Below are 23,323 nucleotides of genomic sequence, written 5' to 3'. Positions count from 1 at the left end.
TGAGACGTAAATATATAAATATCTCTTGTAATTAGCTTCTTTGTTTATTTGCCTTCTTAATATTTACCTTATTTATTAATTGTCCTATATATTCTTCGACTTTATTTATTACTTATTTCTTTAAGTATTTATTTATGATGTATATATTGAGGTCTCACTGTATAAATTAATTTCAACTTACATTTATTTATTTGTTTATTGTCATTTGGGGGGCAATTAATTGTATGCTTATTTGTTTTTTAAGCATTTATTTATGTATTTCTGTATTTATTTTTAATTATGGCAGGATTGGTCCTCCATATATATCATCTATCATCTGCACACATATAAAAAAGAGATTTTTGTTCATGTTCAGTCAGGATGGAAAGAGATACATAAATGCAGTTGTAGGAGCCAATAATATTTTGTTAATAATTAACCAAGTTTTTTCTTTCTTGTGCATAATCTAGCTAAGTTTATTTACTTTATTGTTTGATATCTGTTATAAGATTATGTTTTTTGGTTATTTAGACATGTTCCTTTATTTTTGGTTAGTCTTGATTAATTTGGGTGAATTATTTTTTATAAACAGGCAGTCAGTGGTAGGACCGGCATGCATCTGGATGGGCGTATGGTTTTTTAACAGCGCAAGAAAAACATGGGGGAAATGTTTGTCTTTTTCTGTTCGCTTGCCTGAGGAGAAAATAAACTGAGAAAACTAAAGGAGTTCACCTGGAACATTTTATTTTTTTTTGCCTGCATAAAATTAGTCCATGGTGCATCTGTGGCCTTTGTGGATTGCCACTTTTTTTTGAGTCATCAAAGCTAAAGTTCAGTAGTTCTGAACTTTAACTGGGCCATTCCAGTACACATCCTTTATTTTACAACAGTCTACTGTTTCTCTGGCTCTGAGGCAGATATTTCTCAGTCTAAAGTCTTCTGTCCCGTATTTAGCTTTATCTATCCACACTGCAACTTTTACCAGTTCCTCTGTAGCAGAATGTAGAATTTCGTTCTTTTTTGGCAAATTTACTTTTGCTAAAAATGTATATTCATGTTTTTCTCCTCAGAGTACATAACACAGCACTGTATTTTCTATACATGTTTTTAAAACAGGAGCCCAGCTTTAGGTGGAGAGGTGTTGGCCATTAACAGAGAGTTTTTCCAAACTCTGGGAGCCTATGATCCAAAGATACTGCAGTGGGGCCCCGGACAAACGGAGTTCTCAATCAGGGTAAAAACTGAAAAGCAAACAAACAGATGAAACAAAACATGAACTTTATTATTATTTGTTTATGAAGAGTGTTTAAACATGTTTAGGTGTCTTCTTCCATAGGAGTATGCTGTGGAAATATTGCAAATACAAACAAAGATCTGAGAAGATTCTTCAAAAGTTACTTACAGTTTTATGAAAAACCAACAGATTAAAATGACTTTAATGTCCTGAACGGTGGGACAATCAGTTATATTTAAATGATTTTTGTAGTTAGAAGGTCTGTTATCAGGTTCTGCTCCTGATACTAATCAAATGTATTAAGATTAGGATTCATTAAGATTACAGAAACTAATGCCCTCTATTTGCTTATAAACAGAATAACTTTAACATGGTCTGAATTAGCATTATAATTGTGTCTCCCTTACCTCTTTACTGCTAAAGTTCATGCTGCTACAATATTATTAATTAATTAAGTCATTCATTCATTCCTTTTATTTACTCATTTGTTTATTCGTTCATTTTCTTTATTTAACCACACAAAATCCCCAGTGAGAAAACCTACTTTGCAAGGTGGACTTTGGCAGAAAATCTGCAGCACACATCAATCGACTTACACAAGTCTCACACATTGCAAAATAGATAACAACAAAATATAGAAATAAGATAAACAAGATCAGTAAAAAAATAAAAATAAATAAATTTGGAGAATTCTCACTGATTAATGGATTCACATTCCCTATTTCTGAAAAATGGTTTGAAATAGTTTCAAAGAAATAAGATCTGTTATCGTAAGTTGTAGGTTGCTGACTGCTTGCTGAATCTCCCCGTTTCTGTTTTTCTTCCTGGGTCTTCTGCTTCTTAACATCAAAGTTAACTCATAAATCCACAGTCTTAAATACGATCCATGCTATGCTGTTGAAATGTTTTTTTTTTTGTAAAGATATTTCCCAAATCAGCTATCATCTAAGTGATCTCATCCTTCTTACTCTCTGTTTTGATATATTGATCATTTGGTCCCTCTGCTTCTTAATCCTTGAGTTTTTTTGTTTTATTTTTGAATGTCATTAACAGTTAAACTTCCTTTTTATCAGCGTAAAGCTGTACAAACCAGAACCTTAAATCTCTGTGCAGGTGTGGTCCTGTGGGGGCTCCATGGAGGTGGTTCCTTGCTCCCGTGTGGCCCACTTAATTCGCAAAGATCTGCAAAGCAATGTTCCTGACCCTGATGTTATTCAGAGAAGCAAGATCCAAGTTGCTGATACCTGGATGGACACTTTTTTTAGGAAGATCTTCTACCGGAGGGACACGCTTGCTCATTTCATCAGGCAGGTTTGTGTGCAAGAGTTAGAAGGTTTTGAAGAGTATATTGGTGTATTAAAACTAAGTTTAAAATAAAATAAAAAATTCTTTCTTGCAGTCTGAGAGGCCGAATATCACTGAGCGTCTGCAGCTGAAGAGGACTTTAGGTTGTAGGAGCTTCCGTTGGTTTCTATCTACAGTCTTTCCTCAGCTCTACATCCCTCAGGACAGGGCTGGACTGTCAGGCGAGGTAAAGTGCATCACAAACATTAATGCATGCTTGCTTACTTTACACCAGTGGTCTCCAACCCTGGTCCTCAAGATCTACTGTCCTACAGATTTTAGATGCATCCCTGCTTCAACTAAGCTGAATCAAATGATTGATTATCTTTTCAAGCCATTGATTTGATTCAGCTGTGTTGAAGCAGGGATGCATCTAAAATCTGTAGGACAGTAGATCTTAAAGACCAGGGTTGGAGACCTCAGCTTTACACTAATGTAAGCAACATATGTCTGGTTGAAGCTATACAATGTGGGTACAGGCAGCTGTTTGGATTATACCACTGGGGAAGAGCAGCAGGGTGGAGCCATGAAGATAGCACCATGCAGTGGAACAGGCAGCCAGGTCAAAAAGGCACCACATTTCTCAGCAATGCAAGAACCAGATTATTTAGGTGGTCTCTTTTGATGTTGCAGCACTGCGAGCTAAACTCAAATGGTGAATTGCGATGGGGGGCCATGGGATCCTTGTGTTCGGATGTCAAAGGAGACAGGGTGGTCCTCTCTCAATGCCCTGCTCAACGATCTACAAAGAGCACACTGCAGTGGAAGTTTAATAAGGCATGTTTGATATGAATCTCTTACAAGAATTTTCATGTTCTTTACCTTTGACATTTCCTTTTTTGCTTAAAGGTTACCTTCCAGCTTATTCACCAAAAGTCTCAGTTGTGTGTAGAGGCTTTGGAAGATGGAGGAACTGGTACCACGCCCAGTTTAGGAGGTGTGTTTCTTCGGCAGTGTTCATATCATCCCAGACAACAGTGGCACTTTGAGCAACCTGTCGCTCCTTAAGGGAACCGAGGCACAAAGTCCAGGAGGTTCTCCATGTGTAGAAGATGTTAAACCTTGACACACCTGCCTGCATTGGTGTACTGTGAATGTTAAAAGCTGCAAGTATTTTAATACCTCTCTACATCACTTTTATTTTTTTCATATGAGAACTTTGTACTTTTGTAAAAATATTTGTCAATTTAACTATTCAAGACTAATAACCACATTGGTAAACTGTAAACACCACAATCCTGAGCTAAAGAATTATGCAGCTCAGTGTCAAAATTGAATACAGATGCAAAGTGTTAAATCTTTTTTCTTCTTTTTGTTACATAATATTCCAATAAAACACACTGATAATATATTGAAAACTAAAAATGTTTATATTGGAATTGACCTGCACTCGACGTCAACCAATCAGACGTGAGGATCTGGGTGACATTAAAGTAAAACTGTTTCAATCATTTTAGTGTGTGAACAGGAACTAATAGAAATGATAGAATGAATACTTAAATAGCCATAACTGAGTTCAAGATATGTTCTTTTAGAATTTCACTTTCACCCATTTATTCAAGAAAGAATTGGATTATGTGATCGCATATGAACACAATTTCAAATCCATTTTCTTCATTAATTTACATGACAGAAAAACAATAGATGAGGACACCATTTTATAAACAGATGATCTGAATTATTTGTCAGGAAGGAAGATCAGAGGGGTTGTATGTAAAAATAAATTATTACCTTTGTTGTTTATCTGCAGAAAAAATGTTTGGTGTTATTAAAAAGCATAACTAAATATTATATTTCTATTTCCTACACGTTTGGTATCATTTCTGTATCATTAACTTTTTGATAAAATAATTTTTTTTCTATGAAAAAATTAATAAAGTGGTTTTATTCCTCCAGCAGAGGGAGCCATCTGCCTTTTTCATCACCAGTGTATCAGCACCAGAGATTATTATAGACAACAAACTTACAATAGTTGGAAGCCTCAAATAGAATATATTAGATATAAAGTTGAAAAAACTATTGGAATATTGTTTAAATAAAAGATTTAATAAATGTTAAAGGCTTGCATATTATATGATCCTCTTTGGTTATGCCTTATTTATCTTATTGCTCAGAAATCTGTGGAAATGCAAGTAAAACAACTATTTATATATTAGTTAAGTTGCATAAAAAAAAGCTATAAGGCTTATTAATAAGGTGGAATACTGTGAACCAACTAATAAAGTTTTTATTCAAAGTAATACAATAAAATTGAAAGATATTGTTAATATAAAAATACTGGAAAAAATGTATAAACATTGACCAAAAGTCTTCCTTCAGGTATTCAGAAATGATTTAAGCTATGAGCGAATAAATATTATTTGCGGGGTTTGTTTATATTTGAATGTGCAAAAGAGAATAGTCAGATAATATCTACATGTATTTCAGTTATTGGTGTGAAACTGGAATGAATTAAATGATGATTTTAAGTTATGTCTTTTCTTGGTGAACTTTAAAAGAGCTTTAAAATGTAAAAGGATGAAACATTATGCTGTGATGTAGATTTATATAGGTATTCTGTATTCTGGTAGGTTGTAAGGTATAGAAACAGCAGCAGCAAGAATAAGCTTTGCTTCAACCTATTCCTTTTTTGGTAAATTGTGTTTTTCTTTATTGCTGTTTTTTTTCCTTTTCTTTTTTGTCTCCTATGTTTAATGTGGCTAATTTACCAAAATAAAGTGACTGAATGATAAAAATGCTTACAATTTATTCATCTGCTTTACAAACAACCATGTTTGCTCATGAAAAGTAGCAATGTGAAATGTTTCTGTTTGCTAATAAAACAGATTATTCTGAAATAGCATGTGATTTAGAGAATGAGTTTGCAGTAGTTTTTCAGATGCTGAGCTTGGTAGAGAGAGGAGAGGAAACTATATAGGAACTTAGAGGGAACCCGCATGCAGGGGGAGAACATGTAGACTTCATGCACAGAGACCCAAGGCCTGTGACACCTCGCTTCCCCCCACTTCATGGAAGAATCAAAAGAAATCTTCAGAGGTCCGATTCGCACGTTTGTACAAATTCCAGATGTTTAAAGAGGTGATGCTCTCATGTTCAAATACATATGTCTAAGAAATAAGTACAATGCTGACATAGCATTCAAGAAGGAGATGGTTCTGTTTACCAACCTTGGTGGAGAATGTGTTTATTAAACCAAAAGGGAACTAGACTGTCACTGGTAGAGATATTATTCACACTCAAACAAGGCCTGTACCAAAAAAGACTGAAGGGCCCCTTCAAGTGGAAGAAGTTATTCCTGAAATGCTGCCAAAATACAACAGTTACACAACTAGAAGCCACCAATTAGGTTTAAAATGTTGCTGCTGCAGACGTCCTCACCAAAACAAATATTTTGAAGCACACACCCTCAGTTCTAAAATCCTTAACCATTGCTTCGCAACTTTTAGAGAATAGTTTTTAAAATACTTTTGTTAGTCTTTAAATCATTAATTTGGTTTAGCTCTAATACATATCACAAACTTGCTGTTAGTGTATCAGCCACTCAGACCTAGCCCAGGTCTTAATTTACTTTGCATACCTTGAACCAGACCCAAACATGCAAAGGCGGCTTTAAATTCTATTAAAACGCCTGGTTGCTTTAAATCAAGTATAAAATTGCATTTGTTTAGAGTGGCCTTTGACTGTGCTATCTAAACATTTTAAGTAAAGTTTCCTTTCCAGCTTTTGTTCCATGTTCTTGGTCATTTTATCTTTTGTTTAGTAATCTTCTTATTATAATCTATACCTTTCATTCTCTTTAACTATTTGTGTTGCCTCTATAATTTATCTTTCTTTTATTCTCATGTGCAGCAATTTGAATTGCCTTCCAATTGAAATGTGCAATATAGATTTGCTGTACCTTGCCTTTAAATGAGAGGTCTGCAACCCTTCATATCCAAAGAGCTTTTTGTTCTGAGTCCGGCTAGGAAAAAGCTGTTTGGAGCCGCAAAATATTGCATGACATTTAAAAAAAAAATTGCATCTATCCATCCATCAATTTTCTGTCACGTTAAATCCCAGTTGGGGTTGTGAGGGATGCTGGAGTCTATCTCCAGCTGTCTATGGGCGAGAGGCGGGGTACACCCTGGACAGGTTGCCAGTCCAATGCAGGGCAACACAGAGACAAACAAGACAAACAACCATTCATGCACACACTCACACCTAAGGAGAATTTAGAGAAGCCAATTAACCTAACAGTCATTTTTTTAGACTGTGGGAGGAAGCCAGGGTACCCAGAGAGAACCAGACAACGTATTATGTTTATAAAATATCTGCAATAGGAAATCTTCTGCCATCTTAAACAACCAGCAGTTTTTTCTGGTTCTTTTAATGTCACTGTTGTAAAAATTCTATTAAAATATTCTTTATAAAAGTCACTAAAGCTTTTCAGACTGGTATTTGTTATTATAGCACATTTTTTAGTTCTGTATATCATTTTAAGTTTTAAGCTACTAGAGTCATTGTAGAGAGTCAACAGGTTGCAGACTCCTGATCAAAACACTATAAAAAGGCAGAAAATCACTTGTAACAGCACTCAGGGACAAAGCCCTTAATATTGAATACATGTTTGCAACATGGCTGTAACTACCATACGTTTCTAGATAAAGAGAAAGCTTATAATCCATAGAAAAACACACCAACTGTTAAGGTAGAGGGAGTGGTTGAACCATGCTGTGGGAGGGATCTAATACAGGATGTACCAGAGCAGTTCAAAAAATACACTGCATTATCATCAACAAAATGGTTTGAGTACAAGAAAGCATTGCCGTCATAGATCCCCTATCTGTCTATCAGTGTCTGGAAAGATTGTCAGTTGTTTTGAATGTTGATTTCTAAAGTAAAAGTCAGATTTTGTTTTCAAATCCTCTAAATGTGTAAAGCCTCTAAAACATCTTTTTTTCACCTGACTACATCAACATTGGCAAAGCATAACGTAAACTTATGATTTAAGGCTTTGTGTCATTTTCTGTTTGAGATAGATGCAACCAAAGGTAACACACATTTTAAAAGGACTGGCATACAATGCTAATTGAATGTTAATGGTTTCAATAAAGCTTTGAATGAATACACTATAAAAATAAGTTATTGTTATAGTGAATGAGAATATCAACAAAAATGCACATAAGGTCTGAAAGGAATCAAATAATTTGCAGTGTTTAAAATGTAGCTGTTGCTTTGTTCTTGATGCAGAGCCATGAAATATAAAAAAAAAAAACAAAAACGAAAGAATTTGTATGGATAATATTTTGCCTGGTCTATGCATTTTTTTTCCATCTCTAGACATTTCCTCTGATGTGCTTCTTACACTTTTTACTTCCTTCTTCACTGACATTGGGTGTGACCTTTTGTCTCCCCTCCTTGATGTCTCCTCTCGACAGCATCTTCCGTCTTTACTCCATGCTGAGGTTACTGTGATGAAAATACAGCAAACAACCACAAATGCTGATGCCATATCCTTGTTGCAGTCTACTGAAGAACCAAGTGACTCAGATGGACATCAGCGACTGCTGTAGTGGTGGTGGGCAGCTGCCTCATGGAGATCCATGGCTATATCTAAGGTGGTTGTTTAGATCCAGAGAGCCTTGTATCTTTTTTCTTTTTTTTTGTACACAGATCACTGTTATGAAGGAAGGATTAACTGCAGTACAAAGAGACAATGACTTCACTCCTGGCTGCAAAAAGGGTCAAACACAATTAAAATAATTTCACGTGTTCAAAGAGCCTTTCTGGCTTGAAAAATAAAAGCTTTTTATTGCTCTATTTTATTTTCTGTAACTAAACGTAGGTTTTAACCTGTTTATTTTGTTGTTTTTTTTATTTCTGTTTTGTCCTTGTCATTTATGGCCCTAAACATAAGTTCAATTTTAAAAAACTCATACGAAGAGAAAAGACAATTAGAAGAAATTTATTGATATAATTACTTGGTCTTTTGTGCTCAGACTTCAGCAGGAACATAGCGCTGAATTTTGATAGATATGCATGAACAGGAGAAAAGAATAGGGCTGTTTCCCCCCCAGGGCCTGAAACTGGTGGTGGAGTGGAGGTAGATGAAGTTGGTCAGTCTGTAGACTGCTGGTTAGAGAGACGGTATGCTAAGCTTTATGGGGAGATCCAGTGGATTGTGTGAGCTGGTACTAGAGCTTTACTCAGGGACCTGGAGGATGGAAGTCCAGTTGGATAAAACAGGTTGAGAGAACCTGTCCATGATGAGCAAGCATGAAGTGACAGTGGAGAGGAAAAACTCCCCGTTGGGAAGAAACATCTAGCAGAACCAGGCTCAACAGGGCAGTTTTCTGCCGGACTAGTTGAAATGAGAGGCAGAATGCAGCAAGAGTCCGGGAGGAATGAAACTCTAATGAAGTTTTAGCTGGGAAGGTGGAGAAGGGGCTGGAGGTAGGTTGAAACTGTGTCATCTGAATGAAGTCACACAGTGCATCTGCCGCCTGTGTACAGGAGCAGATGGTGCATATCGGAGGCCTTTTAAGATGAGCTTTGGATGCTGATTGGGTTTCGTGGAGGTGTGGTTCAAAGCTGATTGACTGTGTTGCAGGTGGATGTAAGAGAGCAATCAGTTTCTCCAATTGAACTTCCGCCTAGGCTCCAGCTGTCTGTAGGGTTGCCATGACATCTGCTTTTGATTTTGAAATGCTTTATGGCAAATCAAACAAATATGACCAGCTGAAGTTAACCAATATGAGATTGTGTAGCCAAACAACATCCTTAAGAAAGACCTTAAACTTCTTGTATTTTCTTTTGTTTTGTTTTTTTTTTGGGGGGGGGGCACACCCTGTACCTGGCCACAACCTTCCTGTTTCCTGACAAACTACAGATGGAGAGTGGACTTAAGGTAAAAACACATTTTAACTTAACTAGTTATGATCCTTTGCCCAATGCTGGCTCCAGAGTAGAGGCCTTACTGAATGTCAGGATAGCCCTTCTTGAAATAGAAGCCTGTGAGAAGGCAGGTTTTAGGAGCTAGGGCTATAATCCACTAATTGAAAAGTTAAAAATCAACTTAAACTTAAAATGTAAATGTTCAGTGTAACATTACTGAAAACGTTGGGGAGTTAAGCCTTAATCGGCAAGCAGAGGGGTAAAATACTTTTTTGTAGTTTTTCCACAGTGGAGAACATCTCAGGAGTGTTGGCTCACATGTTTTTAGGGAAACTCTTCAAATCCTTCAGGATTCTTGATGATGTTCGGGACCTTGAAGCTTCAGCTCGCTCTATAGATTTATAGCAGGACTGAGGTTTAAAGGTTAGAAACAGCAATCAATAATGTGTGGTTCCTTCAAACACTCCTTGACTTGTTGCCTCGACTCGGTTATCTGTAAGAGGTAAGAAGGCTCTCAGGGTTTTTCATAGCCCAACCCACTAGCCTCTCCATGTGTTAAAGACATTAATCCATTAAGTTTTCCGATCTTGTCCCTGATGTCCTTTGAGCTCTCTATGGTGCTGGAGAGGTTAGACCGGAAGAAACTGGTCCTGTGGCGGTTACTTTATACTCAAATCAATAATATTTATAATTGGTTCGTTGGTGGACCTTTTTGCTACAAATAAACAAACAGTCAAAGCCAAAAATATGCTTTGCTGATGGGATTTAAATACTTCTTTAGCTAAAAAGTCAATCAGTCGGTACCAATTTTTTTCTGTATTTTTGGTAGGAGCTTTTTTCTTCACCTTAAAATAAAAATAGGCTTGTTTATCAAATTAAAATTATCTTTTGCCAGATCTTCAACATAACTTTGATCATTAAGCCCACTTTTTTGTATAATTTTCATTTTAATAAATGTTAGTGAAAATTAAAAGTAAAAAAAAAGGGTTCGAGAGCATCAGTCTGTTTGTAATTGATTTATTTATCCCACTTGTGATTTTAATCTACCAAAATAAACACACCTTTTAAAATTTTGATTTATCAAACCATTTAACCGTTTAGTTCCTTGTGAACAATACAGCAAATGTAAGAGGAAGTACAATTATCTTGAACCTTAGATTTTACATTTAGATAAAGTTTCCAAAGTTTTTAATTTTAAAATTTTTTAAGGTTTTTAACAGCTTTCATAATTTGAAAGCTGTTTAACTAAAGCATATTTTTTACTGTATAGAGATTGTAGGACATGAGATATATTATTGTAGTTTTTCTCATTTTCCTGAAAAGGTTATCCATGACACATCTGACAAATGTTGAAACGTTTTTTAAAAGGTCCTTTTGGACTGTCTTGAATTATCAAAGAGAGTCAAATGAGTTGATGTTATGAATGTTATCTGATTTTTTTTTCACCTCAGAATCTGCAGATACAAAAGCACTACAGCTAAAATCTTCTAAAACTGCCTCACAAGGCCTTTTGAAACAAGAAAATTCTTGCCAAGTGTTGTGCTATTGTATGCACCCTAGCACTGACTCCTCAACAAGTACAGAGAGTTACCTCAGCACAATAGAAGACAACTCTATCCTCAGAGCTCCTTGTGGGGACAATCCTCCAATATTTGACGTTAAACAGCTAGAAACTTTTCTCTGACAGCCAAACAGCAAAAAAGGTTATTTAGCCACCATCCTATTATTAGTTTTTTACTGTTTTCTTTTAACCTAAGGAAAGAAGCTGCTATTAATCTTACCTTCTGACATGCTCATGGTTCTCATACCCCTCCCATTACTTTCACAAAAACAACTATTCTAGACACTCATTTATCAAAACAAAGGATGTCCTGCAAGGCCCCCTTTTCTCTTCTTTTTGCTTTACAAGAATGCAAATATGCAGCTGCTGTCTCACTCAGAGCGGTGCAGATAAATGTGAGCCCTCACACTGAGAGCCTCTCAAGGCCTAAAGCTTATGGGAACCATAACAAGTCAGACAAACGGTAAAATTGGAAGAGCCTAATTTGAATCTAAGGGTCGCAGCAGGTAAGCAGGTTTCTGCATATATCCATTATGTCTGCTGAGATGAAAACGCTGCTGTTTATTACTAAGAGAGAAGCTCTTCCCTTCAACAAAGCAACTTTTTTTTTTTCCAGCATCAAAATCTGGGGCAAAGGACAAGTAAAGTGGCTTCTTTCACTAGAATAAAGTGTTCATTTGAATGGAAGAACAAAATGTGCGGCCGTTCACTGGAAAAATGTCTGTCGGATGAAAGAAGTGGACAATAAGGAATGGTTGGTGTATTTGGGTCAGGGCCATAAACAAATAATGTAAATCGAGGGGATTAAAGTCGAATGCAGTTCAAAAGAAATAGGTGGGTCATAATAGAGATGGTGAAAAGTGTGTGAAGTTTGAAGATGAATGCCTCGGTGTAAAAAATAATCCCTTCTGTTGAACTATCCCACATTTAATCCAGGGGGAAAAATGTAAAATGACAAATAGAGGAAAAAAACAGTGAGGAAATAAAGCAGTAAGCCAGGTGGGCTTCAGTTTTGGTAATGATGGATAAAGTGATATTGAATTAAACATGAGTTTGCTAGCAGGTGGATAAAATGATGCAAGGATAGGATTGTCTGTACATCATTAAATATAAATGGTTCTCTTGACCCCAGGCTAAATGACAACATTCCTACAGATGTGCTGCTAAATGCACAAGTAATCATTCTCAGTGCAGTATCAACCAGATCATCTTGTGGTAAAGCACTCTGGAATGTCTGACCTCTATTTTCCATTAAGGCTTTTGCACATAACTGGGAAAATAGTGGATATTGACTGTCACACACTGACATCTATTCACAGTAGAAAATATAATACAAAATATTACACAGACCCACCTACGAAAGGAAACAAAAAAATGCATCAGCATTTATGGTCATGCAGCAGCATTTTCATTTAGATTTCAATCTTGGATTTTAGTGGATTACTCCAGAAACATTTCTTTTTATTTTTTTACCCATTTAAAGTTCAACTTGATGGTGTGCTTCAGATCATTGACGTGCTGCAGTTAATGAGGTAAGGACTAAAAACCAACTTTAAGCAGGGTTCATAGTTTTATAAACTATAGAGAATCATCCGGGTTCTAGAGAAGCAAAGTCAGTTAAGGCCATCTTTGACTAGTTTGTCTGAGGCCTTTCTCTAAACTTATAGAGATAACAGGATGCTGACCTCTGCAAAAATTAATTCTTGTCATTTATAGCTCTATGAATATATATTTTTAAAAAGATCATCATGATATTCCTTGGAGTTTCCATGTTTTTCTTTGCTGGTAACTGACTTGTTTGGCTGCTTTACCTCTTATTGTTTACTTTAGGGCGGAAACAATTAATCGGATTAATTTTGATTAATCGATTATAGAAATAAGCAACTAATTTAGTAATAATTTAATCGTTAACTGGAGTATAGAGACTCTAAAACATGGCTTTAGCTGAAAGAGAAACCCACCTTGAGCAGCAATTAAAGAAAAAATACGTAAACATCTTGAATTTAAAATAAAATAAAAAAAATCTAACTTAATGTTCTCTATCAAGAACTCCTCAAGTGGAAAAATTTTAGTTTCACCTGGTTTAATTTTGTAAAAAAAACTTTGAGGAAGCTATACTGTTCGATTATTAATTGATTATTCAAATATTTTTGTAGTTGATTATTAGTTAATGATAGCCTTCTCAGACACTTCAAAGCCTAAATATGAATGGGCTGCTGCCATAAGTTTATCTAGTACCTAAAATAGGTCACACTTGAAATTATTATCAATAAGCTAGGAAAAATGTAGGCATTGCTCAGAAAGTACGTCATATTTGAGGTTTTGTTTCTCCAAAATGTTGAGTAGGGAGGATGGAGTCCTGATGCATACTTGGACACCCTGGCTTTGACTCATCTAGTGCTTACTCAGCTATAGTTTATTGCCAGAAGATATTATCTAAATGGTAAATGGCCTGTACCTAAACTGTGCCTTAAACAGTCAAGTTTAAGGCACAGTTGTCACTGTTGTCATATTTGTCAAGTCATTCGTAAAACCAGTCAAGGCATTCCTCCAGCACCACTGTATCCACTCCTAGTGGCGGAAGACACTATCTATTGACTGATTGTATCTGCTAGAGAAAAAACACCAGGAAAGGTTCTTAGTTTTTTGTTCACCTTCTTTTTTCCGGTTCCCCATTTTTTGGGTTTCAGGCCTTCCCATAAAAAAAAATCTCTAGATCAATAGCAGGAGCTTTTATATAGTTCTTTTTATTTTTGCTCCACTTAAAAAAACTGAAAGTGACAAAGACACAATGAAATAAAGTAAGCCAACAGGGAGCGACGTTTAAATAAAAAAAACCTTTGCATGCAAATTATAGTACTAACCTGGCCCCTTCAAGGTATTCCTACTTTTTTTATAACTCTACAAATCAAGTCTCTTAATTGTGTCTGACACACACAAAAAAAATCCTAATAAAAAAATTCAGTGTGTAAATAGATTCAAAAACAGAACAAAATACTTTTTCACATTAGACCTACTGATACACAAGAATAAAGCATTTTGTGAAAGTATTTCCTCTTTTGTACCTCATATTATCGACGGGGATAGTCTATTTTATATATTCCATGCTGAACAAAACTTTAGAGTATTCACTGATCTTAGGCGCTTTACACTTTACTTAATGAACTCTCCAGTAGCTCATAATTATAAATGCCTCATAACCTGACATTGCATATTCTTGTTAAAAGCTTATTAAAAAAAACTGAGTGCTTCAGACATCCTTAAAAAACCTTCAATGTATTTCTTTGGTGGAAACAAAACAAGAAAGCCTTCTTATAACAGTCGTGTTTGATTTTTAATAGCACATGAGTGTATCTGAGAAATATAAAAGGGGGAAGAAGTGTTTACAGTACATTCCATTTGCAGAGAAGCAGAAAACTACAGGAGTTAAAAGGACAAGAACAGATCTGTTATATGAGTTACAATCTTCCCGGTTTAAGGTTGCATCAGCAGGTACCAGCAAACAGCACAACCTAACTTTGTGTACAGTTGCATTGCTTGTGGCCATTGCACATCTCTGATTTAAGTACAAAAAAAATACATCTTTAGTGTGGGTACATTCATCAATATATAAAAGTGTCTTCATTTCTTTATTGTGCTTTATTGGGGAATATTGCCTTCTTTCTAACTGCTGAGTAAAATAAAATCTCAGAGCTGCCAATCCTGAGCGCCAAGCAGGGAAATGCATTACAGCATCGCTTGTGAACCAATTGAAGAGCATATGCTCCGGGCCACTTTACAACTGGGGCGACTACCTTGTGCCAAAAATAACTCTTGCTTAAACAGAGCAGAATTGTGCTAAATATGCATCAGTAAATGCCAGGTGTAACGATTGAAATACCAAATCGTGTTTCCTTTAAATAGAAAGGTAAATGGCAAGCTCGCTCTCCACGGGGCAACATGCAGCATGTTAATGTGTGTCTACAGGCACTACTCAAAGGATTTGGAAAGGCATGCAGAGAGAAACAGGAGCAGGAGGGGGGAGCATGTGGAAAGGGAGAAGAAACGGTGGGGGTAAAGAGTCTCTGTGCTCTGTACGACAGACCACAGCAGGGGTCTTGCTACCGACGGCATGATGCGAGTCCCAAAGCTACCACCAGCAACATTCAGATAGACATTTTCCTCCATCCTTTATCCCCCTTTCCCTCCTTGGCAGGTGGGTTAGAAGCACAAGACACCCCATCTCCAATTTCACAATGTCTTATTTTCTTAATTCAACCAGTCCTACATTGTTCTCTTGCAGCAGTGCATTCAAAGAGGTTGGAGTGAGCAAGAAAAGGAAGGTTATTCGACTGAAGAGGAAAGAAGATGGAGAGCCGAGACCATCGCTCTCTTTCCCGATGTTAATATCGTGTCACACATTATAACTGATTCCAGCTGACGGAGCCTCAAGGTGCAGGAGCAGGGAAACAAAGATCAGCCATTTTCATAGATCCTCCACCATAAAGCTCCCAAACTAACTCAAACATCTGCATGCCATGTAAGAACACAAACTATTTCATATAATACACCTACTGTAAAAACTCAATTCCTCTCCTCATGCATTTGGATTTAGAAAAGCTTGTAAAACAAAGGGAATTGCTTGTTGAATTCTCCTACAGTAGATGCCTTGCCAGGTAAGAACACAAACTATTTCATATAATACACCTACTGTAAAAACTCAGCTCCTCTTCTCATGCATTTCGATTTGGAAAAGCTTTTGAAACAAAGGGAATTGCTTGTCGAATTCTCCTACAGTAGTTGCCTTGCCACGATATTGGAAACCACAGCTGAACAGTCCTGTATTTTAGGTTAGGAATATTCCAAAAAAAATGTGTCCTGGATATAGTCCTGCAGATTTCTTGGTAATTCCAATGGATATATGCTACAAACCCTGATCTGGACTCTGATAAAGTCTTATGTGTCCAGTTTGAGAAGAACATCCCGGGCTCCTATGTGGGTCCTCCTCCCCTCCGTCCTGCGGAGGCGGACTTTGTACCGTAAATCTGATAGAGCTAGAATCCATGGAAAGCTCTGGGATGCCAGAGGGCAGCTGTGGTATCCTAGACGATATGTCTGGAGTTAAAGGAGGAGTTGACCTGGGGATAGCTGGATGAACTAACTGGAGGCTCTGCGGCCTGTGTGTCTGTGAGTCTGCGAAGCACATCGCAGTATGCTGCTGGGACATTGTGAGGGATGAGCAGGGCAATGGCATAGGAGGGTCCGTCCAGATGGAGGCAGCCTTAGATGGTGAATGGTAGGACTGAGGAGGGGATGGACAGTGCATGTATGTGTGATGTGCTGGAGAGTAATGTGTAGGACAGATTATTGCAGGTTGCGGCACCAACGGCGTAAGGGTCTCCATTAGCGTGGCCATTCTCTTCATGACCTGCCCGAGGTCGGCTACTTCCCTCCGGAGGATGCTCACCTGCAAACACAAACAGGAGTTATCTCCAAAATCTAAGATCTTGACTGGTAGTGCTTTACCTCAGAGAGTTTTGATATTTTCTCTCAGCATACTTCCTTATAGTTGCAGGCATGCAATATGCAGTTCTTTATCACAATCACCTTAAGGACAAGGTAACATAAATAAAAGAAGACCTTAATGATGAGCAGCCTTAACATCATAACTTCACTTGGTGCTGATCAAAACTGAAGGAAAATTATGCAGCTACCTCTCAGTAAAAGCAGTAAAAAATCTAGGAAGACTTTATGAAAACCAACATAAAATACAGTTCGACTATCATGATTTGTCAAGATCATGATATAAAGCCAAGATCTCACTATGGATTTCTGTAAAAAAAAATATATATATATATATATATATAAAGAGTAATTTTGAACATAGAACATGTTCCAGCTATGTTTTAAAAACTGGACATTAACTGAACTTGATATTAAAGATGACTAAAAATATTACATATACCCATACTAGAGACTGACACGGGAGTGGATTTTCACTCCTGTCCCGTCCCACTCCCACAGAAAAAAATTGTGTTCCGTCCCGATCCCGGGCCAGAGTAGAAATCTAAATCCTGTCCCGTCCCACTCCTGGTGAAATTACTCCCACTCCCATCCCGCTCCCATTCAGAATGACTCCCGCTCCTGCACCACTCCCATTCTTGTTGTTTTTTTGCGCGCGGGTGAAAAACTCAGAGCGGAAGTTACTATTGGTTTGCTCCCGCTCCCGTCTGCTCCCGTTAATGTTTAATCCTGTACCGTCCCAATCCCGTGATCATTACTAATACTGACTCCCATCCCACGGGAATCCCATGGGAATCCCATGGGTCACGGGATTCCCGAAAAAATGTCAGTCTCTAACCCATACACAGACATAATTAGCTAATTGCTTTCTAAAATCAAGACAATGAACTTGAGCACTATTCTAGCAGTAATTCAACAATCACAGGGATTTATAAGAGGATTTCACATGCAGGGATAAGACAGTAAACACAGTTGTTAGGTCACAGAAGTGAGTGTAGTATACATGTATGAGCAACAGATACAGGAATATCATCCCTCTACTCAGGTGGTGATAAATGCTAAGGGACCCTTATGGATGTACAACAGAAATCATTTGTTGCAGCTTTCATTTTCTTCATTTCATATTTGAGTACTTAAAGCTATTTAAATAGGAATAAGATGTTGAGAAACGGTGACAGGCTGAGGATCTGTCCAGGATGTACCTCACCTTTTGTCTACAGACTGCTGGAGATAGGAACCAGCCCCCCTGATGGATAAATGGAAGACGATGAATGGAAAGATGTTTGAGAAATTCACAATTTCCGTGTTGCTTCTTGAAAACCTCAAATTTAGGTACCATCAATCTGTCATGATCTTAGCACTGATGACTGGATTTATTATTCGTTCCATTATTCATTCCATTAGCTCCGCCCAGTTTCTCATCGCCATTCATCTGATTCACCTTCTCCAGCTTCTTTTTAACCACCCCTCTAACCAGTCATCAGTGCCAGATGAAAGTTACTTCATCCTGAGTGAAATATAGGAATATACTACAAAGGGGGTGCTAATTTTCAATTTTCCACAGTTTTTTGTTTTAAGGGAAACTAGAATAAACCAATAAGAGTATTATACTGTAAATATAGATATATTATAGTGGAAGGGCACATAGTTGTCTACTAAGGTTACATATCCAAAGAAAAATAGGAGCCATTAAATTGGTCATTTTGTTTTAGCTAGATTTCAACTTGTCTGAATACTCAGTAGGTCCTAACAAAGCTGCATCCTAATTTTATTTAATGCAGAAAATGAAAAAGCGACTCTGCTGCATGGTAACTTGTAAAAACAGTCTGGCTTTTATCTCTAATGTGTTCTTGATAAAGACTGTCACACAAAAACCGAGGCTACAGTGTTAGACCACACTCACTGCAATACCAAGGCAACCTTGCAAAAGAAAAACATAAAAAAATGTTCTCATGAAAAGTGAAAGCTATGCTTTTCTCCAGTTAAAATCTACATATTTGAGCTAGTGAGTTTTTTCATTCTGATTTCAAAGCTTCTGCATTAAGACTGACCGATAGCATGAGATATTGCATGTTAACATGTTCATATATGAGGATTTTTAAGTAAACTCTTCCAATGTAAACACTAGTTCATTTAGCTGGCTGTTAAGTCTATTATTTGCACATTGTTTAAACAAAGGCTTAAGCGCTGGTCTCCTTCTGCAAGATATGTTTTTAGTTTTTGGGTTCTATGCATTAAAAAAACAGAATCCCAGGATCTGTGAACATGTCACCTCTCTAATGTTTCGCAAGTAAATCCGAGCTGCAGTAATCATCCAGTATATGGAAGGTGGCTGGTCATTAGGTGCTCCCTTCACGTGGTATGTCCATCGAGGCCATGGCCATGAAGCCCTGCCAATGCGCCATCTGCTTCTGCCAGTCATGGCGCTCATGACCATCCATCTGGGCAATGACGCTCTTCATTACAACTGGATGCACATCAGCTCTCAGCAGGGCATGCAGCTCCACATGGGAAGTGCTCAACTCGCTGTGTGAATATGTCAAGAGGTGATCAGGCAAAGTGTGCAACTATAATATGATTGCAGCCGACTGAATCAGGCTGGGCACTCCTACTCTCTCTTTGGGTTTTTAAGGAGACACATTAAAAACTGGGCATCCAATTCATAATAGATTTGAAAATAAATATGCATGGTGTAACAATTAGTTACCAAATCTGCAGTATGTTTCTACCAATATTTTAGCAGACAGAAACAGTCAGTCCTCTTTTTTTGACAGCCTCACTTTTTCTCGTCTCATGTGGTGAGATGCCAGGGTCGAAAGTGTGGCTCAGATAAAAATAGAAAAGCAGAGAGTGGCAGGACAGTCCAATCTGACACGCTGTCAACATGATTCCTGGACTCCAATATTTGAGACAAACCATCAGTGGTCAGACTGAGGGAGAACAAAAAATAGCAGCTGACCAGAACAAACCCACAGCCTTTAGCTCATAATGAAAAATAATTATAGAAAAATTGCTTATATCCTAAATTTCTACTTTCTTAGTAGCAGGTATTATGCATACTTAATGCAAGTATTGTTTTAGGAGAACATTTTTGACATAAATGTCCTTTTATTGCCAAAGCAGGACCTGAGTCCAACTAAAGAAGTTGTCATTTCTCTGTCAAACACACCATGCTGAGAGTTACCCTCATTAAGTCATTTTACCCTCTCTAACAATCTCCGTTGTGGCTTTTCAATGTTTCTGTAAAACCTCCTGTTACTGGAGATGAGAGTAAAAGTTCCTTGGATTAGATTTATTAGAATTCCAGTACAAATTGGTGTCTGTAATATAAGTTGGTTAAATAAAGTCAGTCTTGCACCTATTAAGCTCTAGTTTTCTGCCAAACATCTGTTTTGTATCATATTGGTTTCAATCCAACAAGGCATAAATTGTTTACTAGTATAAGGTACACCAACATTTTAAATGATAAAAATGTAGAAATGTCTGAAGCTTTTTACTTTTAATTCTACCTTTCAACAGCTAAAACCCATTGAAGGAGATGCCGAAGCAGCAGAGGGACTGGAGTTTTCTTTTATTGTGGAAGCACTAAAAGTAAAGGAGCATCACCTATCACTCTTATTAAGGAAATTACATTTTAAAGCTGTGCAGAACTGTTGCCATGCAGCAAGAAGGTTCTGGGTTCAGTTCCCAGCCAAGGGTCTTTCTGCATGGTGTTTGCATGTTCTCCCTGTGCCTGTGTTGGTCCTCTCTGAGTACACCTACTTTCTCCCACCCTGTCCAGGGTGTTCCCTGCTTTTCACCCATAGAGTGCCAGAGATAGTCACCGCCCCCACCGCGACCCTGGCGAAATAAGTGGGAGGAGATGGATGGATGGATGTTTTTAAACTACAGTTAGCAAACTGTGGCATATAGGTAATATTTTGCAAAAAAGAACTTTAAAAGAACTTTTGAATCTGTATATACTTTATTACATATTTATAATAATGTCTATGAATCAAAATTAAATTGTTTATATATGCTAAATATAACATATAATATTATTGTACTTAAAATAATGTTGGTTTATGGTAGGGAGAATCAGCACTGCTTTTCTCTAAAAACTATTGAAATGATTAAAATGTGTATTTTTTTATTTAATGTAATTGTGTTTTTCGTCATGTTTTAAAGTCTGCCTCTTGGCTAAATCAAGTTGCTGTAGTTTTAAATACAGGTTTGTACTGTCTTAAAAGATATGGCACTTAATTCAAAATGTATACAAAGGGGCCATCAGGTCTTTAAAAATAAAGTTTCTCAATACCTGTTTGGTTGAAATTTGTTTGTAAATACTAATTAGTTGTGAAAAATTTTCTAATCAGACATAAACGATAAGCATTGGAAACTAGCATTACAAGTGATTAACAGATACAGCACAAGCACTACTGAGTCTGCTTGCTGAACAACATGGTTTGACTGACAACTACTTTTTGCAGTTAAACGCAAAATATTACAAAAAAAAGGTTCGCAAACTGAGCCACTACGACTACTGCCGTGCAAGTAAAAAATACATTTGAAGAATAGTACAAAAAAAAGCTAAACATAAATTCTGTAAGCTGACTTGGTTGAAACCAAACGGAAGAAGAAACCCACAGTTCAGATTACAAAATGGAGTAAATAGAGAAAATAATCAATACAATTAGAATACAGTAAGAGCCTAATGACCGGAAGCCTAAATGGGAGCAGGAACTAATTAAGAGATTAAATTCAAAGCAAACTGAACCTGATCTTTTCAAATCTAAACCTGAAGAACCAGGACAGCAACTTAAAAAAAGAGCAGACAAACAGGAATGTGTGGTAAAATGAATAATAATGGAGGGAATCAAAGGGCATTGAAATAATAATCTTAAAATGCTAAAAACAGTTCCTAATGCACATGTATTGCTAATTAAAGTTGATCGGATGCTAGCATCAATAAAGATGTTACCACTAATAGGCTCAACAGGCTGTTGCTCAGCACCCACCTCTACACTGAGATCCCCTCATATATACTGTATTATGTATTATAACTACAGTATGTGAACTATAAAGGTGCTGCACCCATTGTCTTAGCCGCACATCTAAAGCTTTTTTGTTTTACACTTAAACTCTTCAAATACCTCAAATGCTTAGAATAACACAAAAGTTATTGGCGACTAAATAAAATGCAGATCTAAAATACTGCCACTTGTTAGTATTCTTTTAAGTATTTGTCTTTGGTATGTTTAAGAACATAACATGAATTGAAGAGCAAATGTTTCACATTGTTCTTCAATGGATTGAAATTTGTGTTTCATTTTAGACATGCTTTATAATAAAATAGGAAACAAGATTTGTCCTTTAACTATCTAGCTTTAATTCACCATCTTTATACTTGACAGGTGGAGGATAAATAATTTAAACTGTTTTCTATGGACTAGAAATTTTAGAGTTTTGGCTCATTACATCTTCTATTCTAAGTTCACCTGCCTACATTTTTCTCACCATCAACAGAGCCATATTTTTTTTTTTAGGTCATCGAACTGGCAGGCTTTCACTTCTGGAAGCCAAACTGTGATTCTTTCCAACTACATCTGTCTAAATCCTCCCCTTAGAACAAGTTTTCCTACTTCTGATTTTTTCTTTATAATTCATATTATCAGAAGCTTTCTAATTGCAGCAATAGAAGTGTCATCCTAAAATATACAGGTTCCCAAATCATATCATGCACTGTAACCGCAGGGTCCTGCCTGACGGCAGTTGCAGCTACAATGTAGCTTGCCATCTTGAATGACATGTAAAACACTTCGGGATCCCTTAACTTATAAAGTATAAGCACAGGCCAAACCTGCTGGTCGAGGTGTCGCAGTTGTCCCCTGGTCTCCTCAGCTTTGGCTGCAAATTCTGTTGTGCTGATCTGCAGCATATCTGTTAAATTGAGCAAATATAAAAAAGTAAAGAGTGAATTAAAGAGTAAACCAAACAAAATCATATAGAAAGTACAAATGCCCACCCTCGAATTACATAACCAAGGTTAGAATAAAAATATGCAATAGAAGGTAAGGTTTTTGGGTGTGGACATTTATTTGATGATTGTAAAAAAAAAAAAAAATCTAAATAGAATAGATGATGTGCTGTGTCATAGAAAAACCTGTGTTGGACGTTGAGGCACTGGTTTGTTCATTGACAGGGCAGCCAAGGCTCGTGGAAAAGGAGAATGTCTGGGAGGTTTCTGTTCCCTCACTGTCCTCAGTACCGTCCACTATCCTATAAAGACATGGAAATGACAGAGTAACATCTAGCCTCTGAGTTGCTTCGGATTACCCCAGAGACACACTGACAATACATCATAAACATGAAATGGCAGTTTTACAATAATTAATCATAATTAGATTAGATTAGATGAGCTTTATTGATCTCACAGCAGAGAAATTCACTTCACATACATATCACAATTACTGTGATATGTATGCTTTCCGGATGCTTTAACTGTTACCCAAAGGAGAAGTGTAAGCCCCTGAAGTTAACACATTCTATGGTGATGAGGACCAGTGGCTATATAGGTTTTGTTATCTTAAGGGTCATGGCCTTTTTCATTTTATAACATTTTATACTTTTGTAATTTTGGTCTTTTCCTTCCTCACATAGTGGTTAAAAAAGGCCACCAGCCCAGTGATGCTAAAAACTGTTTTGTACGCAAATGGCTTCCTATGATCTACTGATAAAAAGATAATAGGATGTAGAGAAAGAAAAGTGATTGACACTAAAACATGATATCCATGAACTCAAAACCAATTAGTTATATAAATAAATATATATATATATATATATATATATAT

General features: G+C 36.8%; 2 protein-coding genes across 3 annotated transcripts in view; one reads left to right on the top strand and one right to left on the bottom strand.

The window, feature by feature from the left end:
* The window catches only part of galnt15 (polypeptide N-acetylgalactosaminyltransferase 15), a 6,955-nt gene extending 3,257 nt beyond the window's left edge, over positions 1-3,698 (top strand). The window contains exons 3-9 of the mRNA XM_015374133.1: positions 572-581; positions 1,096-1,213; positions 2,327-2,524; positions 2,613-2,744; positions 3,018-3,119; positions 3,191-3,334; positions 3,407-3,698. Coding sequence (XP_015229619.1) covers positions 572-581; positions 1,096-1,213; positions 2,327-2,524; positions 2,613-2,744; positions 3,018-3,119; positions 3,191-3,334; positions 3,407-3,565 — 863 coding nt within the window. The 3' untranslated portion in view covers positions 3,566-3,698. The remainder of the gene's footprint in view (positions 1-571; positions 582-1,095; positions 1,214-2,326; positions 2,525-2,612; positions 2,745-3,017; positions 3,120-3,190; positions 3,335-3,406) is intronic.
* Positions 3,699-13,835: 10,137 nt separating this feature from the next.
* Positions 13,836-23,323, bottom strand: part of kcnh8 (potassium channel, voltage gated eag related subfamily H, member 8) — an 82,384-nt gene continuing 72,896 nt past the window's right edge. For both annotated transcript variants that reach the window (XM_015374123.1, XM_015374124.1), the window contains 3 exons: positions 22,636-22,751; positions 22,333-22,412; positions 13,836-16,437 (listed from right to left, as the gene is read on the bottom strand). In XM_015374123.1, coding sequence (XP_015229609.1) covers positions 15,895-16,437; positions 22,333-22,412; positions 22,636-22,751 — 739 coding nt within the window. In that variant the 3' untranslated portion in view covers positions 13,836-15,894. The remainder of the gene's footprint in view (positions 16,438-22,332; positions 22,413-22,635; positions 22,752-23,323) is intronic.

Source organism: Cyprinodon variegatus, unplaced genomic scaffold, assembly GCF_000732505.1.
Source record: "Cyprinodon variegatus isolate N-32 unplaced genomic scaffold, C_variegatus-1.0 Scaffold98, whole genome shotgun sequence".
NCBI lineage: Eukaryota > Metazoa > Chordata > Actinopteri > Cyprinodontiformes > Cyprinodontidae > Cyprinodon > Cyprinodon variegatus.
The sequence above is the reverse complement of the archived record's forward strand: the minus strand, read 5'-3'. Positions and strand labels throughout refer to the sequence as shown.